Here is a 16942-nt window from a genome sequence, read left to right as displayed (position 1 = left end):
AGCCTCTTGAGCAAATCCGAGCAAATCCATATGAAAGTGTTGCTCAAAATGTGCCCCCCATTATAGCCAATTAAAGGTCAACGGATATAATTTACATAAAATAGGTGGGCGGGAACAAAAGGTATCTGTTGGGCCATGAGGAATGACTCTATTTCATTTGCAGATGAGTACCACAAAGGTCATTGAAAATGCAAGATGCAAATCATTGTTTTTTTCTTTTTGTAAAGCATTTTTCCCTAGGTTTGGTCTCAGCCTGTTTTATTCTCTTGTTTGCATGCATGCCACAGGCATTAGTACAATTGAATTATAGAATGACCTACACCGTGAGACTGTTAGGCTGCTTGATTGAAATTATCTTTATAATGGAAATCAGAGAACACTTTTAACCTTGTTAGAGCACCACTGTACTGTTGATTAATATATAAAGCGAGCCATAAATTTCACAGTGAGCTATTTATTTCCAGACAATCTTGTGAAAGCAGTTTGGGCCAAATTGCAGAAACTTTCTTCATACCTTTGTCAGGCTGACACTAATGATCCTGATTATTTCTAGGACTTTCAAAGTGTCAGTGTTAATTAAACTAATGCTTTAAAATATGGGTAGAAAAGAACATTTGAATATTATATCTTAAATGTTTGACAATGTGCATGAAGCTTCTTTTGTTACCTGGTTAATTTCAGAGAACTGACTTCATTTGAGAAGGTTTCTTTCCAGGAGCAAATGCTTGCCCGATTCAGTGGCAATAGCCAATATTACCAAGGTCAGTTTCATCCATACGTTCAGTATTTGTTGAGTACTTTAGATATGTTCTGCACTGGATCATGTGATATGAATAAAAAGATGTAAAAAATCCACTATCTGTCCTCAAAAGAGTTCATGGTCTAGTGAAGGATACAGTCCTCAAAAGAGAGATGACCTATGTATAGCCATTTGGAGGATACAGATTAAGGAGGTATCTACCCTAGCCTGGAGAGATCAGGGAAAGTGTCCTACGGACTTCGGCCTGGATGAAGACTCTTCCAACCATGGAAGAGGCGAGTGCAGGGTTTGTGGGAAATATACGACTGGTGGCAAGGAACCACAGAAGCTTGGGGTTCAGGTGGAGACTAAAGGGTAGGTAATGGAGGCAAGATGGTCTTTGTTACTCCCAGAACTCATCCTATGGCCAGAGCCCTGTCTTTGGAAGTACCAGGTCGTCCAGATCCTGAGACCTTGTGCTAACCCTGGAAGAAAGGACTGTTACACTGCCTCCCTCCCCACCCCCATAGCTGACTCCTGCAGCAAGAAGGCAACATGGTGGCTGGAGAGGTCAGGCCTCCCACACTGGAACAGCCACCTGCGTCTATGGAACATTTGGAAACAGGAGCTTGTAAGTCTGGGAGGATTATTTCCAGAAAAGAAAAAAAAAAAAAAAAAGGTTTGGTGGGGAGGGGAATTGATCCTGTTTCTAAAGAAACCGCTTTCTATAAAGTTGTGTCCTTGCTTTTAGACTCCTATTAGGGGAATGTAGAACTAATTAAGAGACCTGAACATCATTAAGAATTTTTTACTTGAGTTTTATGAGTAGTAATTTTTTAAAAAAGCCTTCGTGAAGTCACTGGTAGAAAAGCTAATGTACAGCTTCTCAGCATATTGCCTTTCAAGACTCAGGCTATATTCACTCATAAATTGCATACAAAATAACTAATTGCTAGCTTTCAGAGTAAAATGTACTTATTGTCTCAAATTGGGTACATAGCTTAAAAAGCCAAGCTATAGCCAGTCTTTGTTTTCAGAGAACAGTGCTAAAGGCAGTACTGAGCCAGATGGCCTGGTTGGACACGATGCTGAGGCCACTAGGCTGGCTCAGTGGATTTCAAGTTAGCAGGAATAGGAAACTCATTGCAACAGTAGAGATTCAGGTAATGACTTCTGGCTCTCATTTAAAACTAATATATCCTCAGGACGCCTGGGTGGGGCAGCCAGTTAAACCTCTGATTCTTGATTTTGGCTGAGGTCGTGATGTCAGGGTTTGTGAGTTCGAACCCCTCATCAGGCTCTGCGCTGTCGATGTGGATCCCGCTTGGGATTCGCTCTCCTCTCTCCCTGTCCCTCCCCTCCCCCCCCCCCCCACCTCCCCTCGCATACTTTCTCTCTCAAAATAAATAAACTTAAAAAAAAAACCCACTACTACTGTATATCCCAGAAGGGAACTGGGTTTCCTGTGTACATTCTCCTGTTCCTCTATCTCCTCCTCCTCCTCCTCCTCCTCCTCCTCCTCCTCCTCCTCCTCCTCTTCCCCTTTCTCCCTTTCCTTCTCCTCTCTCCCTTTTCATTCTTCTGCAAGAAAAATGTACCGGTGAGAACAGATTGCAGTTTCCTTTTGAGGGCAAAGCTGCTACAGGGTGTTTCACCTCCGCAGGCAGATCTCTAACTGAAGAAGTGGAGTCGGAGGACTCTGCATTGCCACATAGGCCACCGGCACAGGAGTATAGCTGTTTGGGGGGGGGGGGGGGCGGGGCGGGGCGGAGCCAGCCTCTCGCCTTTCCCTCGCCTTCAGGACTGGTTGCGGGACTCAAAGTGGAAACTCAATAAAACTTTCAGAAGCAAATAAATAGAACCTAGAAGGCTTGTTTCCCTGGAGATGGGGAGGCACCATATGTCAGTTTCATGTTTTTAATCAAAAGGCCAAGGCTTCATCTAGATTGCAGTAATAAGTATTTGCTTTCCAGAGATTTTTATTGAAATGACAAATGTCTTTCCTTTAACTATTTCTCATGCATTTTCCCCTGATCAGAGGAAACTCCAGTACAAAATAAACTGCCCTTAAGAATTTCCTATAAGATAACCTCCTGTATGATGTGCTATCATTATCTACCCTCTTTCTGAGGGAGAAGTGACAGCATTCTGTTGCCCGAGAAGTGTTGGGACCCAGGCTGTGGCCGGAGTGGTGCCGCGTGCAGGACCTTCAGAGCTTGTTCAGCCTGATCCTTTTCTCATGCGGATGAGGAAACAGTGAAGCAGATCAGGGCCGGAGAGATGCATATAGAGGAGAACAGGAGGCTGGAGAGAACTGTGGTAAGGAAGGGTCAAGAGGAAGAGGAGAAAGTATGTTAAAAAGCACCTTGTATCACTTTTGTAGATTTTAGGAAAGATTAGGGGGTGGAGTGAGAGAGTGGGCACGCGGTAAGGATGGGGGCAAGGGAACTGCTGTTTATTTTTTTTATTATTTTTTTAATGTTTCTTTATTTTTGAGAGACAGAGAGAGACAGAGCGTGAGCAGGGGAGGGGCAGAGAGAGAGGGAGACACAGAATCCGAAGCAGGCTCCAGGCTCTGAGCTGTTGGCATAGGGTCTGATGCGGGGCTCAAACGCACAAACCGAGATCATGACCTGAGCTGAAGTCAGACGCTTAACCGACTGAGCCACCAAGGTGCCCCACTGCTGTTTATTTTTATTTTTTTTTAAATGTTTATTTAGTTATTTTGAGAGCGAGAGAGCATGCACGAGCAGGGAAGGGGCAGAGAGAGGGAGAGAGAGAGAATCCCAAGCAGGCTCCCTGCTGTCAGCACAGAGCCAAAGGCAGGGTTTGGTCCCATGAACTGTGAGATCGTGACCTGAGCCGAAATCAGAAGTCAGACGCTTAACCGACTGAGCCACCCAGGCGCCCCAGAACTGCTGTTTATTGAGCCCCTTTTCCGTACCAACCTTGCTGCTAGGCACTTCGTGTACGTTCTTCCATTTAACCATCACCAGAAGCACACACAGTGGGACTTATTACTGTGCCCATCCAACAGGTGAGGAAGCTAAGGTTTAGAGCAGTGACGTCACATACATTTCCTTTCCCTTTGAGAAGAAGCAGGAGACCTGGGACCAGATGTCTGTGTTTTGGGGGCTCAAGTGAAGCACCTTGCCTCCTGGCCCATGTTGCTAAGGCTGTAACCTGAGAGCAAATACAAAGACTGACATGCCAGTCATGAGGTCAGCACACCGAGAGGAGCAAATTAGAGGGAGGGAAGCTAGATCCGGAGGGAGCTCTTGGTGGGAAGATCACAGGGGTGCCTGGCTTTTTCAGTGGACAACGTACAAGGCCACCCAAACAGGAAGTGATGACTTCTTCGGAGGATGCATTTCAAGTCAAGTCCTCATTCCACAGTGAACAGATTTGTGAGCGTGGAGGCGGGTGGGCAGAAGGAATATTTGAGCACGCTGGATCACGAGTTAGGACAGTAGAGAGAGAGGAGAGTGACTGTGAAGGGATGGAAGAGCTGATACATCAGATAGATGGGTGACCAAGAAAGTGACTGAGTAGGTGACAGCAGAGCCTCCAGGGAATACCTCAGAGCTGACCTTGCCCTTTGGCCATTTGTGTAAGGAATGTTTATATGCAGTGGTCCGGACAACTGAATGCGAGCTCCGTGTAGTCATTCCACTTCCTGTGTTTTTATTACAGTTGTTGGATTATTTGCTTTTAAAATGTTTCTGTTGACCCATTAATCCAGATCACCCGTCTTGGAGCTGCTACTTGAGGCGGCCTCCTAAAGGAGGCCTGCCGGGAGGCCCTTTGCAGAGGAGTTGGATCTGGAATGCTAGTGTGTTCTTCTGTTGCCGAGCTGCCAACATTTGGATCAAAACAGTCCATTTCTGATTCATGTATGTTATTAGCTCTGGCAGGATGGCAAGACGTGAGGCAGATACTGTTTGGTACATTAGAGAAACCTAGATAAGCAAACAGAACGGAGAGATTGCCTTTATTAGAAAAGCCAATCTTTTGGGATCTGTGTTCGCACCAAGCAATGAGTTTTTAATAAAACGGAGCAGACAGAGCACTCCTGTGTCCGGTCCTGCTCCCCCTCCTTGGCTCCAGATACGTACGATTTCTTGACACTTGCAAGCGGCCTGCTGATCCGTCAGTTAAGCGAAAGTTGCTAAAGGAAAGTCAATACGGAAGAAGCTAATCGCCATGCTGTCTTTTTCCAGTGACTCTACCGGACTTCCAGTGTCTACGCTGCCCGTTCCCTGTGGCAGCAGTACTAACCTGTGCCCTTGTTGTAAAGGGTGAGAATCTCATTTTGTTTCTCTTCCTCTTGATAAAAGGCTGGGGGCTGACTCCTTGGAAGAGCTGGAAGAATTATTATCACCAGCTATGTGTAGCCAAGTGTCACTTTTCCTCCCTCTCTTCTTCGGTCATCTTCACAGTAACTCATTTCTTTATCACACCTGCCCTCCTCTGGCCTTATGTCTTTGAGGCCCCGCTCTCCCTCCCTGTAAATCGACTCCAAAATGAAGTAATTTGATTTTTCGTCAAGTGGAACAATATGCAAGCTGGGGAAGCGGCATAATTGCACCTACCGGTCGTTCGTAATAGAAGTCACTAATTCTGTGTGAGTCCTCCCCACGTGGGAGGGATCCGATGTCACGACGGAGATTTGGGCCCAAAGCACCTTTCCTCCTGGGAGCAGACTTGCTTTGCGCATTCTCTTGTGCTACGCAGAGGCTAAATGGCGCGTCCAAAGTGAGTCAGTAGCAGAGCTGAGATTATTTCTCTTCGCAATATTCCGGGCACCAGGAAACGGCACTTGCAATCAGTGGGAGACTGTCTGTGGCCTGAGCCTCGAATCTTCTCTGAGCCCCAGCTGCCCGACGCGTGTGCCCTCCTGACAGGTTGCAGCCCATCCGGTCTGTCGGTGCCTCTCAGGAGCCCCATGCACGGCCCCCAAAGTGTTTATTTTTCATGATTATTTGTCACATCACTATGCTAGATTATGAAGCTTGTGAAAAGATCACGGTATAGGAAACCAAGTTCCTGTCCAAGTCAGGCTTTACTTTACTATGGCTGTTGCAAGACCTCCAGGGACAACGTGGCAGAATGATAAGGAAAGGGACATCCTCTCCTTTCAAAGGGAAATTACTGGGGGCCTGGGTGGCTCAGTCAGTTAAGCACCCGACTTCGGCTCAGGTCACAATCTCACGGTTGGTGGGTTCGAGCCCCGCGTGGGGCTCAGTGCTGACAGCTCAGAGCCTGAAGCGTGCTTCGGATTCTGGGTCTCCCTCTCTCTCTCTCTCTCTGCCCCTCCCCCACCCGTGCTCTGTTTCTCTCTGTCTGAAAAATAAATAAACATAAAAAAAGTTCAAAGGGAAATTACTTCTCCAGACCGGCTCTTAGAGACATAGAACTTTAAGATGCCAGAGTTGACAGTGATTACTTAATCCACTCCCCTTCCCCTATTCGTTTTATGGTGAGGAAATGGAGACCCAGAGGGAGAAGAGACCTTACCAAGGGCATGAAACCCCAGTAGCCAGGCTAGGACCAAATGAAGAAGAGATGGCTTTTAAAGTTTCACACTTGAGGCTCCTAAGATCTATTTCAAGTAAAGTTCTCATTACGCTTCAGCATAAAGAAAAGTAGGCCCCACTTTTCAAGCCCCATGTGCAACAAGAGAGTCATGCCATGTGGGTATTACTTGAGACCGTTCGTTGTTAAGGGAGAAAGAGAGAAAACCGTTGGCCGGGGCTATTTCTCCCGCGATTCGTTGCTTTTTCCATCATCTTAAGGACCACCGTTTCTTAAGTAACCTTCAACTAGGTAAATCTTTGACCCTCCAGTTACTCCAAAGGGGTTTCCTCACGTAGGGACTATAAACAAACACATTAGGGTCTGGAGTTCTAGGCCCTGGTTTCAAGACCCTGTTGTGTCCTTCACCAGCTGTGTGGCCTCGGGCAACCCACAAGTGGAACCTCACTTGGTAAAAATAGGCATAATATCTTATGCTAGTTTCCAAAGCTCCTATGTGATAATATATACGGACAAGTACTTTGTAAAGAGTAAAGCTGTATACCCATCCAAAGGGTTAGTTCTGACAGTGCCTACCATACGTGTTTCATGAAACTGGTCTGGCGTATCCTCAGTTCTTGGATGATCTATTAAGCAAAAGAACAGCTTTCTCTCGGTGATTTACATGAATGGTATGGCAGAGAAGCACAGATAATCCCGAACAGCAATTCATCAAGATACCATTTCTGTTTGAATTTAGAACGTATCGTGTTTGGGGGGGGGGTGCTTCTGCAATCTGTTTGCTGAGAGCAAAAGTCAGCTGAGGTGGAGTTACCCGAGCACACCCAGCACTTCCAGAAGCAGGTCACGTGCAAGTCCCGGTACTTTTCTGGGCCTTCGTTCCCGATCTGCAAAAGGGAGAATCGCCTTAAGTGATCTCACAGCCCCTGCCGGCCCTGACATCCGTGTGGCTCTGCGTCCAAACATGTGGCAGCAGAGGAAAGCCAGTTTTAGGTGATGCCCAAAGTTTTATGGCTGGAGTTGTGCAAATACCGGGGAAAATAATCACAAGCTGCCCAAATGGTCTTGCCTCGTTCATACAGTAGGCAGAGAAAGAAGCCAGTCCAGGGTGTACAGAAGCATGGCTGATGTTTAAGGCACTGGGCAGAAGATGAGCCCGGAGGAGAGGGTGAAAACAACATGTAGAGGCAGGAAGGGTTGGATCGAAAGCGATGTCCGGTGCTGCTGTCACAGAGGAAATGCGCAAGACAAGCCTCTCTGTGCTAGTCCTGCTCAGGGTCACAACTCTTCTCAATTCACCTGATTTTTTCTCTCCCTTCAATCATGTCCTTTTCAAAATTCATCTCAGAAGTGTTTCTGAGCCATTCTGATGATAACTTTTGCTAAAACCAATCAGCAGAGGTCTGTCTACAGTGCAGGGCAATCAGCAGAGACCCAAGGGACTGGTCAGACACCATGTCTTTATTTAGACGGATGGAAGCTAATGGGTTTGACCGAAGGTACGGTCGAGAACAGTCTTGGAACGGTGCTGCTGCCTAGCAGGTACCCAGCGTCCTGTACAATTACAGGAATAGTGCATGGTTAAATACAGTGCTTTTTAATGTTTGCGTGAGAAACGGAGGCTGGAAATGATGTATGTTGCACTCTAATTTCTTTTCCTTTTAACTCATCTAGTACTCCTTCAGCCTGTCAGAATTTAACAACAGCGATAATAGCAGTGAGTAAAATGAGCTGCAAAATTGGGTTCTCCTGACATACTGTGCTATGTGGTGGTAGCTCGTGTGCCGGGTCTTCTTGTAAATTGGGACCCCAGGGACGTTGCTTATGTGATTTGGGAGTCTGTGATAGGGTGCTACCTAATGTTGCATGGTAGTCAGCCCCCGTTTCATACACCATGCATGCCCAGAAATCTTAAATCAGACTCACGTCTTAATTGTACATAATGAATAGGAAGCAGACACATGAATAGCAACAAGCTATGAGAAATGAAGTGCAGGTTCATATTAGTATCGGAGAATTGACAAACTGTAAAAGGGGCTCATCAGGCTATATCCGTGTATATATTATTATCATTATCATTATTGTTCTGATTACCATTATTTTATTGTCGAGTTAGAAGAGTTCTTTAGATACTTACAATACTAGACCCTCATCAGATATATGATTAGAAAATATTATCTCCCATTCTGTAGGTTGTCTTTTCACTTCCTTAATAGTGTCCTTTGAAGCGTGGAAGTGCTTTAATTTTTATGAAGTCTAATTCGTCTCTTTTTCCTTTTATTGCTTGTGCTCTCAGTGTCATTGCCAAATAAATCCAAGGTCACAAAACTTTACACCTCTTTTTTTTCCCAGAGAGTTTTATAGTTTTAGCACTTAAATTCAGGTCTTTATTCATTTTGAGTCAATTTTTGTGTATGGTGTAGAGCAGGGGTTCAAATTCAGGGATGCATTACTGGGTCCAGCTTGTTAGTATTTTGTTGAGAATTTTTGGGTTTATCTTCATAAGTGATATTTGTCCACACATGATTTTCTTTTCTCGTGATGTATTTGTCTAATTCTGATACCAGGCTAATGCCGGCCTCATGGAAGGCTCACTTTTCTAACCAAGATTCGGTCATTTTCTTGAATAAAGGTCCCTCTTGATTAAATTGCTGCCATCGTTTTGTTGATTTCCAGAGCTCTGAAAAGTTAATTCTGACCATTTTTGCCAGTTTTCTCACTGCTTTTGTGGAACAGAGAATTTTCCTAAATTCTTATTCTGGAAGTTTTGTGATGTCCTATTATTAATATAGTAATACATATGTTGTATAGCATTTTATTGCTTATCACTCGTTCAGCAAATGTGTATTTGTCACCTAACGAATGGAGCGCTTTGCCAAGGGCCGGAAATACAACCGTGAACGAGACTGCTTTTGTGTGTGTCCTCATGAAGCTTACCCTCTTGTGGAGGAAGACTGAAGTTAAAAGAAGCAATTGTGATGCGGTGTGATAAATGCCATGATGACAGAAGTACAGAGGGCTGTGGGAGATTATGGAATGGGATCCATTTCAGACTCGGGGAAGCAGGAAAGGCTTCTGGAAGGAAGTTAAACCAAGGGCATGGTTTCCAGGCAGAAGGTAGACCATGTGTAAAGGCTCATGATGCAATGAAGGAACTGAGCATAGAATATTGTGGAAGGAGGGTGATGTGAAGCTAGGAGTTTTGCAGGAACAAGATCATAAAGGATCCTGTGAGTGAAGTTAAGATACATACTTTATCCTAAGGGCTATGGGAAGCCACTAAGGAGTTTTGTTTTTTGTTCTTTGGTTTGTTTTTTTTTTTTCCTTTAGAGAAACAGAGAGCAAGAGAACGAGTTGAGGAGGAGCAGAGGAAGAGACAGAGAATCTCTAGCAGGCTCCACACTCAGCCTGATGTAGGGTTCGATCTCACGACCATGAGATCATGGCCTGAGCTGAAATCAAGAGTCAGATGCTTAACTGACTGAGCCACCCAGGTGCCCCAGGAGTTTTAAGCTGAGCAATAACATTATCTTTGCTGTGACTTCAGCACTTAGAACTCCTAGAAGCTGATGAATTAATAGATTATTATTAATAAATAAAATTTTATTAATTATAACTAATTCAATTTGTTTATAATTTACTTATAAGTGACTATTTTCAGACTATTCTGGGGCTTGGTGTGGACTGGTTTTGGTGTCAGGATTATTTTAAAATTATAAAAATTAAGACTTACAGAAGCCCCAAAGAGACTTGTTTATGTGAATGATGTTTTTTGTTATTTATCATACCAGTAGTTAAAACTGAGGATTTTAAATAATATTTACTATTTCATTTAAAATTAATAATAGTAAGGGGCTCCTGGGTGGCTCAGTCAGTTAAGCATCTGACTCTTGATCTCAGCTCAGGTCTTGATCTCAGGGTGATGAGTTCAAGCCCCCTGTTAGACTTTGTGCTAGGCATGAGGCCTACTTAAAAGATTTAATAATAATAATAATAATAATAATAATAATGTCATCATGTGTTTACATATATTTTTTTCTAAGAAAATAGATGTTTTCCAAAATAAAATATTTTCACAGGATGAGTGGCATTGTTTTACATTTTGCAAATCTCTTTAATTTCTGACTTAATGGTAAACAGCTGGATTCTCAAATCACATCTGAGTTGGCACTCAGTCTGTTTAGATTGATGAAAATTTGGCCCCACACAGATATACAATTGGAAAAAGGTGTTTTAATACACTTTTCACGTAATTAAGGCTATTTTTCTCTGATATTACACAAAAATTTGACAAGTGGTAGTTTCTTAAAGGTTAGCTGCAATATGGAATCTGAAACCATATCAATTAGCTTTCTATTTTCTGTTACCATAAAATCTTTCTTGTACTCTGAGTGGATCTTTAGCCATTGTGTGATTTTGTATCATCATGCATTGGTCATTTGAAAAATACTGCTTCTCTGAGTTAGGCAGATTTGCCAAAGTTTAACACATTACACATTAATGTCACTACATTCTAATCAGAAAAGCCTTTAAGTACCAGTAAGCTGTCAAGCTCACAGTGAAAGATAGAAAGCTCTCCCAAATTATAATTCTTGCTTGATGGTGAAAGAGTTTAGAATTTACTTTTAAAGACTTTAGTTTTTTAGAGCAGCTTTAGGTTTACAACGAAACTGAGAAAAGGCACAGAGATTTCACACACATGCATAGCCTCCCCCCTTATCAACGTCTTTCACTAGAATGGTCCATTTTATCTTTTAACCAAGAATGAACCTACACTGGCACGTCATAATTACGCAAAGTCCATAGTGTATCTTGAAGTTCACTCCTGGTGCTGTACATTCTATCGGTTTGGACAAAACTGTAGTGACATATATCCACCATTGTAATATCATACACAGTAGTTTCACTGTCCTAAAAATCCTCTGTACTTGGCCTGTTCATCTTTCCCCTACCCCTCACCCAAGGCAATCACTGGTCTTTTCACTGTCCCCGTACTTTTGCCTTTCCTGGAATGTCATATAATTAGAATCACGGAGTATGTAGCCTTTTTCAGATTGGCTTCTTTCACTTAGTAATATGCATTTAAATTTCCTCCATGTCTTTTCATGGCTTGATGGCTCATTTCTTTGAAGCACTGAATAAGATTCTATTTTCTGAGTGTGCCACAGTTCATTTATCCATTTACCTACTAAGGGGCATCTAGATTGCTTCCAACTTTGGCAGTTATGAACAAAGCTGCTGTAAACATCCGTGTGCAGGGTTTTGTATGGTCATAAGTTTTCAGTTTTGGGGGGATAATACCAAGGAGCACAATTGCCGGATCATATCGTAAGAGTATGTTTAGTTTTGTAAGAAACCACCAAACTGTCTTCTCAAGTGGCTGCACCATTTTATATTCCCACCAGCAATGTATGTGAGTTCCTGTGGCTCCATATCCTGGTCAGCATTTGGTGGTGTCAGTGTTTCAGATTTGGGGCATTTAAAAAATTTTTTTTTTTCAACGTTTATTTATTTCTGGGACAGAGAGAGACAGAGCATGAACGGGGGAGGGGCAGAGAGAGAGGGAGACACAGAATCAGAAACAGGCTCCAGGCTCTGAGCCATCAGCCCAGAGCCCGACGCGGGGCTCGAACTCACGGACCGCGAGATCGTGACCTGGCTGAAGTCGGACGCTTAACCGACTGCGCCACCCAGGCGCCCCAGATTTGGGGCATTTTAATAGCCAAAAGATTTCTGAGGCCATTCTAGTAGGTTTGTAGTGGTACCTCATTGTTGTTTTAATTTGCATTTCCCTGATGACATGTGATACAGAGGATCTTTTCATATGCTTATTTGCCGCTTGTATATCCTCTTTGAAGAGTTATCTGTTCAGATCTTTGGGCTTCTTTGAAAATAATTTTTAAATCATTTTAACCATTTCTTGTTGACTTTTAAGAACTCTATATTTTAGAATAACTGTCCTTTATCAGATGTGTCTTTTGCAAATATTTTCTCCCAGTTTGTGGATTGCCTTGACATTCTCTTCACAGTGTCTCATGCGGAGCAAAAATTTTTTTAATTTTAATGCAGTCCAGCTTACCAATTATTTTTTTTATGGGTTGTGTCTTTGGTGTTGTATCTAAAAAAGCATCCTCATACCTCAGTTTTATCCTACTTTTATCTCCTGGGAGTGATATCGGGTTTTTGTTTTTACTGATTTATTTATTTAATTTTGAGAGAGAGAGAAAGAGAGAGAGAGAGAGAGGAAGAGAGCGCAAGTTGGGGAGGGGCAGAGGGAGAGAGGGTGAGAGAAAGAATCCCAAGCAGGCTCCACACTGTTAGTACGGAGCCCGATGTGGGGCTCGAACCCACCAACCATGAGATCATAACCTGAGCCAAAACCAAGAGTCAGACACTTAACTGCCTGAGCCACCCAGGTGCCCCAATATCATTTTAGGTTTTATGTTTAGGTCTGTTATCCATTTTGAGTTAGTTTTTGTAAACAGTGCAAGGTCTGTGTCTAGATTCTTTTCTTTATTTTATTTTTTTGCATGTGGATGTCCAGTAGTTCCAACACCATATATTGAAAAGATGATCTTTGGAGCGTCTAAGTGGCTCAGTCGGTTAAGCGTCTGACTTTGGCTCACGTCATGATTTCACTGTTTGTGGGTTTGTCTGTGCTGACAGCTCAGAGCCTGGAGCCTGCTTCAGATTCTGTGTCTCCCTCTCTCTCTGTTCCTCACCTGCTCGCATGAGCATGCACTCTCCCTCTCTCTCTCTCTCTCTCTCAAAAATAAAATAAATGAACATTAACCAAAAAGATTATTTTAGCTCCATTGTCTTACCTTGGCTTCTTTGTCAAAGATCAGTTGACTGTATTTATGTGGGTCTACTGTTGGGCTTTCTATTCTGTTTCACTGATCAATTAGTCTATTCTTTCACCAATACTACACTGTCTTGAATATTGTAGATTTACAGTTAGTCTTGACGTCAGGTAGTGTTAGTCCTTCAACTTTGGTCTTCTTCAATATTGTGTTGGCTATCTGGGTCTTTGGCCCCACACAAAAAATTCAGAATCAGTTTGTCAATATCCATAAAATAACTTGCTGGGATTTTGTATTGGGATTTTACTGGATCTATAAATCAAGTTGGGAAAAACTGACATCTTGGCAATATTGAGTCTTCCTATCCATAAACAGGAGATATCTCTCCATTTATCTAGTTCTTCTTTGATTTTGTTCATCAGAATTTTATAGTTTTTCTCACATAGATCTTGTACATATTTTTTTGATTTATACCTAAGAAATTCTTTTTTGGGGTGCTAATATAAATGGTATGGTGTTTTTAATTTTTTTTTAATTTTTTATGTTTTTATTTGAGAGAGAGAGTGTAAGTGGGGGAGGGGGAGAGGGAGAGAGACTCTTTTTTTTTTTCAATATATGAAATTTATTGTCAAATTGGTTTCCATACAACACCCAGTGCTCATCCCAAAAGGTGCCCTCCTCAATACCCATCACCCACCCTCCCCTCCCTCCCACCCCCCATCAACCCTCAGTTTGTTCTCAGTTTTCAAGAGTCTCTTATGCTTTGGCTCGAGGGAGAGAGACTCTTAAGCAGGCTTCACACTCAGCACAGAACCCCACGCAGGGCTCAATCCCATGACCCTGGGATCATGACCTAAGCCAAAATCAGGAGTTGGACGATCAACCCACTGAGCCACCCAGGCGCCCCATGTGTTTTTAATTTTAAATTCCACTTGTTCATTGTTGATATATGGGAAAGCAGTTTATTTTGTATATTATCCTTGTCCTCTGCAACCTTGCTATAATTGTTTATTAATTCTAAGAATCTTTTTGTCAATTCTTTTGCATTTTCTATATAGACCATCAGGCCATCTTTAACAAAGACAGTTTTATGTCTCACTTCCCAATTTGTACACCATTTGTTTACTTTTCTTGCCTTATTGCACTAGCAAGGACTTACAGTACAATGTTGAAAAGGAGTGGTGAGAGGGGACATCCTTGCCTTGTACCTGTTCTTAGTGGGAAAGCTTTGAGTTTCTTACCATTAAGTATGATACTAGGCATAGGTTATTTGTAGATAGTCTTTATCAAGTTGAGAAAATTCCACTGTGTTCCTAGTTTATGGAGAGTTTTTTTTATCATGAATACTTGTTGGATTTTGTCAAATGCTTCTTCTTTATTAATATGATCGTGTGATTTTTCTTTTTTGGTCTGTCAATGATGGATTACATTAATTAATTTGTGAATGTTGAACTAGCCTTGCATACCTGGAATAAATCCCACTTGGTCCTGGTGTATAATAATTCTTTTTATGTGTTTTTGGGTTTAATTTGCTAACATTTTGTTGAGGATTTTTGCATCTATGCACACAAGAGATATTGGTCTGTAGGGTTTTTTTAAATTCTTATATTGTATTTAGTTTTGGTATTACAGTAATGCTGGCCTCAAAGAATAACCTAGGAAGTACCCCCTCATCTAGTTTTTGAAAGAGATTGTAAGAATTGGTATAATTTCTTCCTTAAATGTTTGAGAGAATTCACCTGCAAGCCCATCTGGCTCTGGTTCTTTCCATTTTGGAAGAATGTTAACTAGTGATTCAATTTCTTTAATAGATACAGACGGGCCTATTGAGATCAACTGTTTCTTCTGGTGTGAGTTTTGGCAGATTATTTCTTCCAAGGAATTAGTCCATTTCACCTAGGTTATCAAATCTGTGGGCATAGAGTTGTCCATAGTATTCCTATGGGAATTCCTAAGTGGGTTTCATTTGAATTTCCATGGGATCTGTAGTGATAGCCCCTTTCATTTCTGATATTAATAATTGTTTCCTCTCTCTTTTTTCCTTAGCCTGGCTAGAGGCTTATAGGTTTTATTGATCCTTTCAAAGAGCTAGCTTTTGGTTTTGTTGACTTTCTCTGTTGATTTTCTGCTTTCAATTTCATTGATTTCTGCTCTAATTTGTATTATTTCTTTTTTTCTGCTTACTTAGGATTTAGTTCGCTCTTCTTTTTCTAGTTTCGTAAGGTGCAAACTTAGATTATTGATTTTAGAACTTTCTTGTTTTTTAATATATGCATTCAATGCTGTAAATTTCCCTCTCAGCACTACTTTCACTTCATCCCACAAATTTTAATAAGTTGTATTTTCATTTTCATTTAATTTTCTTTGACCCATGTGTGAGTTAGAAGCATGTGGTCTAATCTACAAGTATTTGGGGATTTTCAAGTTATCTTTCTGTTATTGATTTCTAGTTTCATTTCACTGTGACATGAGAACAGACACTGTATGATTTCTTTTCTTTTAAATTTGTTAAGTTGTGTTTACAGCCCAGAATGTGGTCTGTCTTGTTGAATGTTCCATGTTAAGCTTGAGAAGAATGTGTTGTCTGCAGTTGTTGGATGAAGGAGTCTGCAGATGTCAATTATATCCAGCTGATTGATGGTCTTGTTAAGTCCCTCTATGTCCTTACTGATCTTTTGCCTGTGGGATGTGTCCATTTCTGAGAGAGGGGTGTTAAAGTCTCCAAGTATGACAGTGGATTCATCCATTTCTCCTGGCAGATCTATCAGTTTTTGCCTCATATAATTTCACATCCTGTTGTTAGGCACATACATGTTAAGAACTATTATGCCTTATCATTATGTAATGCCCATCTTCATCCCCGATAACTTTTCTTACTTTGAAGTCTGCTCTGTCTGAAATTAATGTAGTCACTTCTGTTATCTTTTTATTAGTGTTAGCATGATATATATTTCTCCACCCATTTAATTTTTTATTTTTTAAATGTTTATTTACTTTTGAGAGAGAGAGAGCGAGTGAGCGATCGAGCAATCAAGCAGGGGCAGAGAGAGAGGGGGACACAGAATCCGAAGCAGGCTCAAGGCTCTGAGCTGTCAGCCCAGAGCCCAATGCAGGGCTTGAACTCGCGAACTGCAAGAATGTGACCTGAGCCAAAGTCAGTTGCTTACACAACTGAGCCACCCAGGCACCCCTCCATCCATTTACTTTTAATCTTTATGTGTCTTTATGTTCAAGGTGGGTTTCTTGTAGAAAAGATATACAGTTAGGTCACATTTTTTGATCCACTTTGACAATCTCTGTCTTTTAATTGATGCATTTAGACTATTGACATTCAAAGTGACTATTTATATAATTGGATTAATATCTACCATATTTTTTACTGTGTTTTCTATTTGTCGCCCTTATTCTTTGTTCCTATTTTTGTCTTCCACTATTTTTCTGCCTTTTGTGGTTTTAATTTAGCTTTTTTTTTTTTTTTTAAATTTTTTTTTTTTTCAACGTTTGTTTATTTTTGGGACAGAGAGAGACAGAGCATGAACGGGGGAGGGGCAGAGAGAGAGGGAGACACAGAATCGGAAACAGGCTCCAGGCTCTGAGCCATCAGCCCAGAGCCCGACGCGGGGCTCGAACCCACGGAGCGCGAGATCGTGACCTGGCTGAAGTCGGACGCTTAACCGACTGCGCCACCCAGGCGCCCCTAATTTAGCTTTTTATATGATTCCATTTTTCCATTGTTTTTCTTCATATATCAGTTATAGTTATTTTCAAAACATTTTTTTAGTGGTTGCTCTAGAGTTTGCAAAATACATTTACAAATAATCCAGGTCCATTTTCAAATAACACTATATCACTTCATGAGTATTGT

At 41.9% G+C, this 16942-nt stretch overlaps 1 protein-coding gene across 4 annotated transcripts in view; it reads left to right on the top strand.

Annotated features, from left to right (window-relative positions):
* The window catches only part of GPC3 (glypican 3), a 424445-nt gene that overhangs the window by 250661 nt on the left and 156842 nt on the right, over positions 1-16942 (top strand). The window contains exon 6 of one of the 4 annotated variants that reach the window (XM_047082086.1): positions 10180-10193. The exons of the other annotated variants lie outside the window; for them this stretch is intronic. Within the exon in view, the coding sequence (XP_046938042.1) occupies positions 10180-10193 (14 nt within the window). The remainder of the gene's footprint in view (positions 1-10179; positions 10194-16942) is intronic. 4 annotated transcript variants of the gene reach the window in all.

This window comes from Lynx rufus, unplaced genomic scaffold (genome assembly GCF_022079265.1).
Source record: "Lynx rufus isolate CCGP_SWC_20201006 ecotype Redwood Valley unplaced genomic scaffold, mLynRuf1.p SCAF_19, whole genome shotgun sequence".
Lineage (NCBI taxonomy): Eukaryota > Metazoa > Chordata > Mammalia > Carnivora > Felidae > Lynx > Lynx rufus.
Note: the sequence above shows the minus strand (reverse complement) of the source record. Positions and strands in the feature narration are given on the sequence as shown.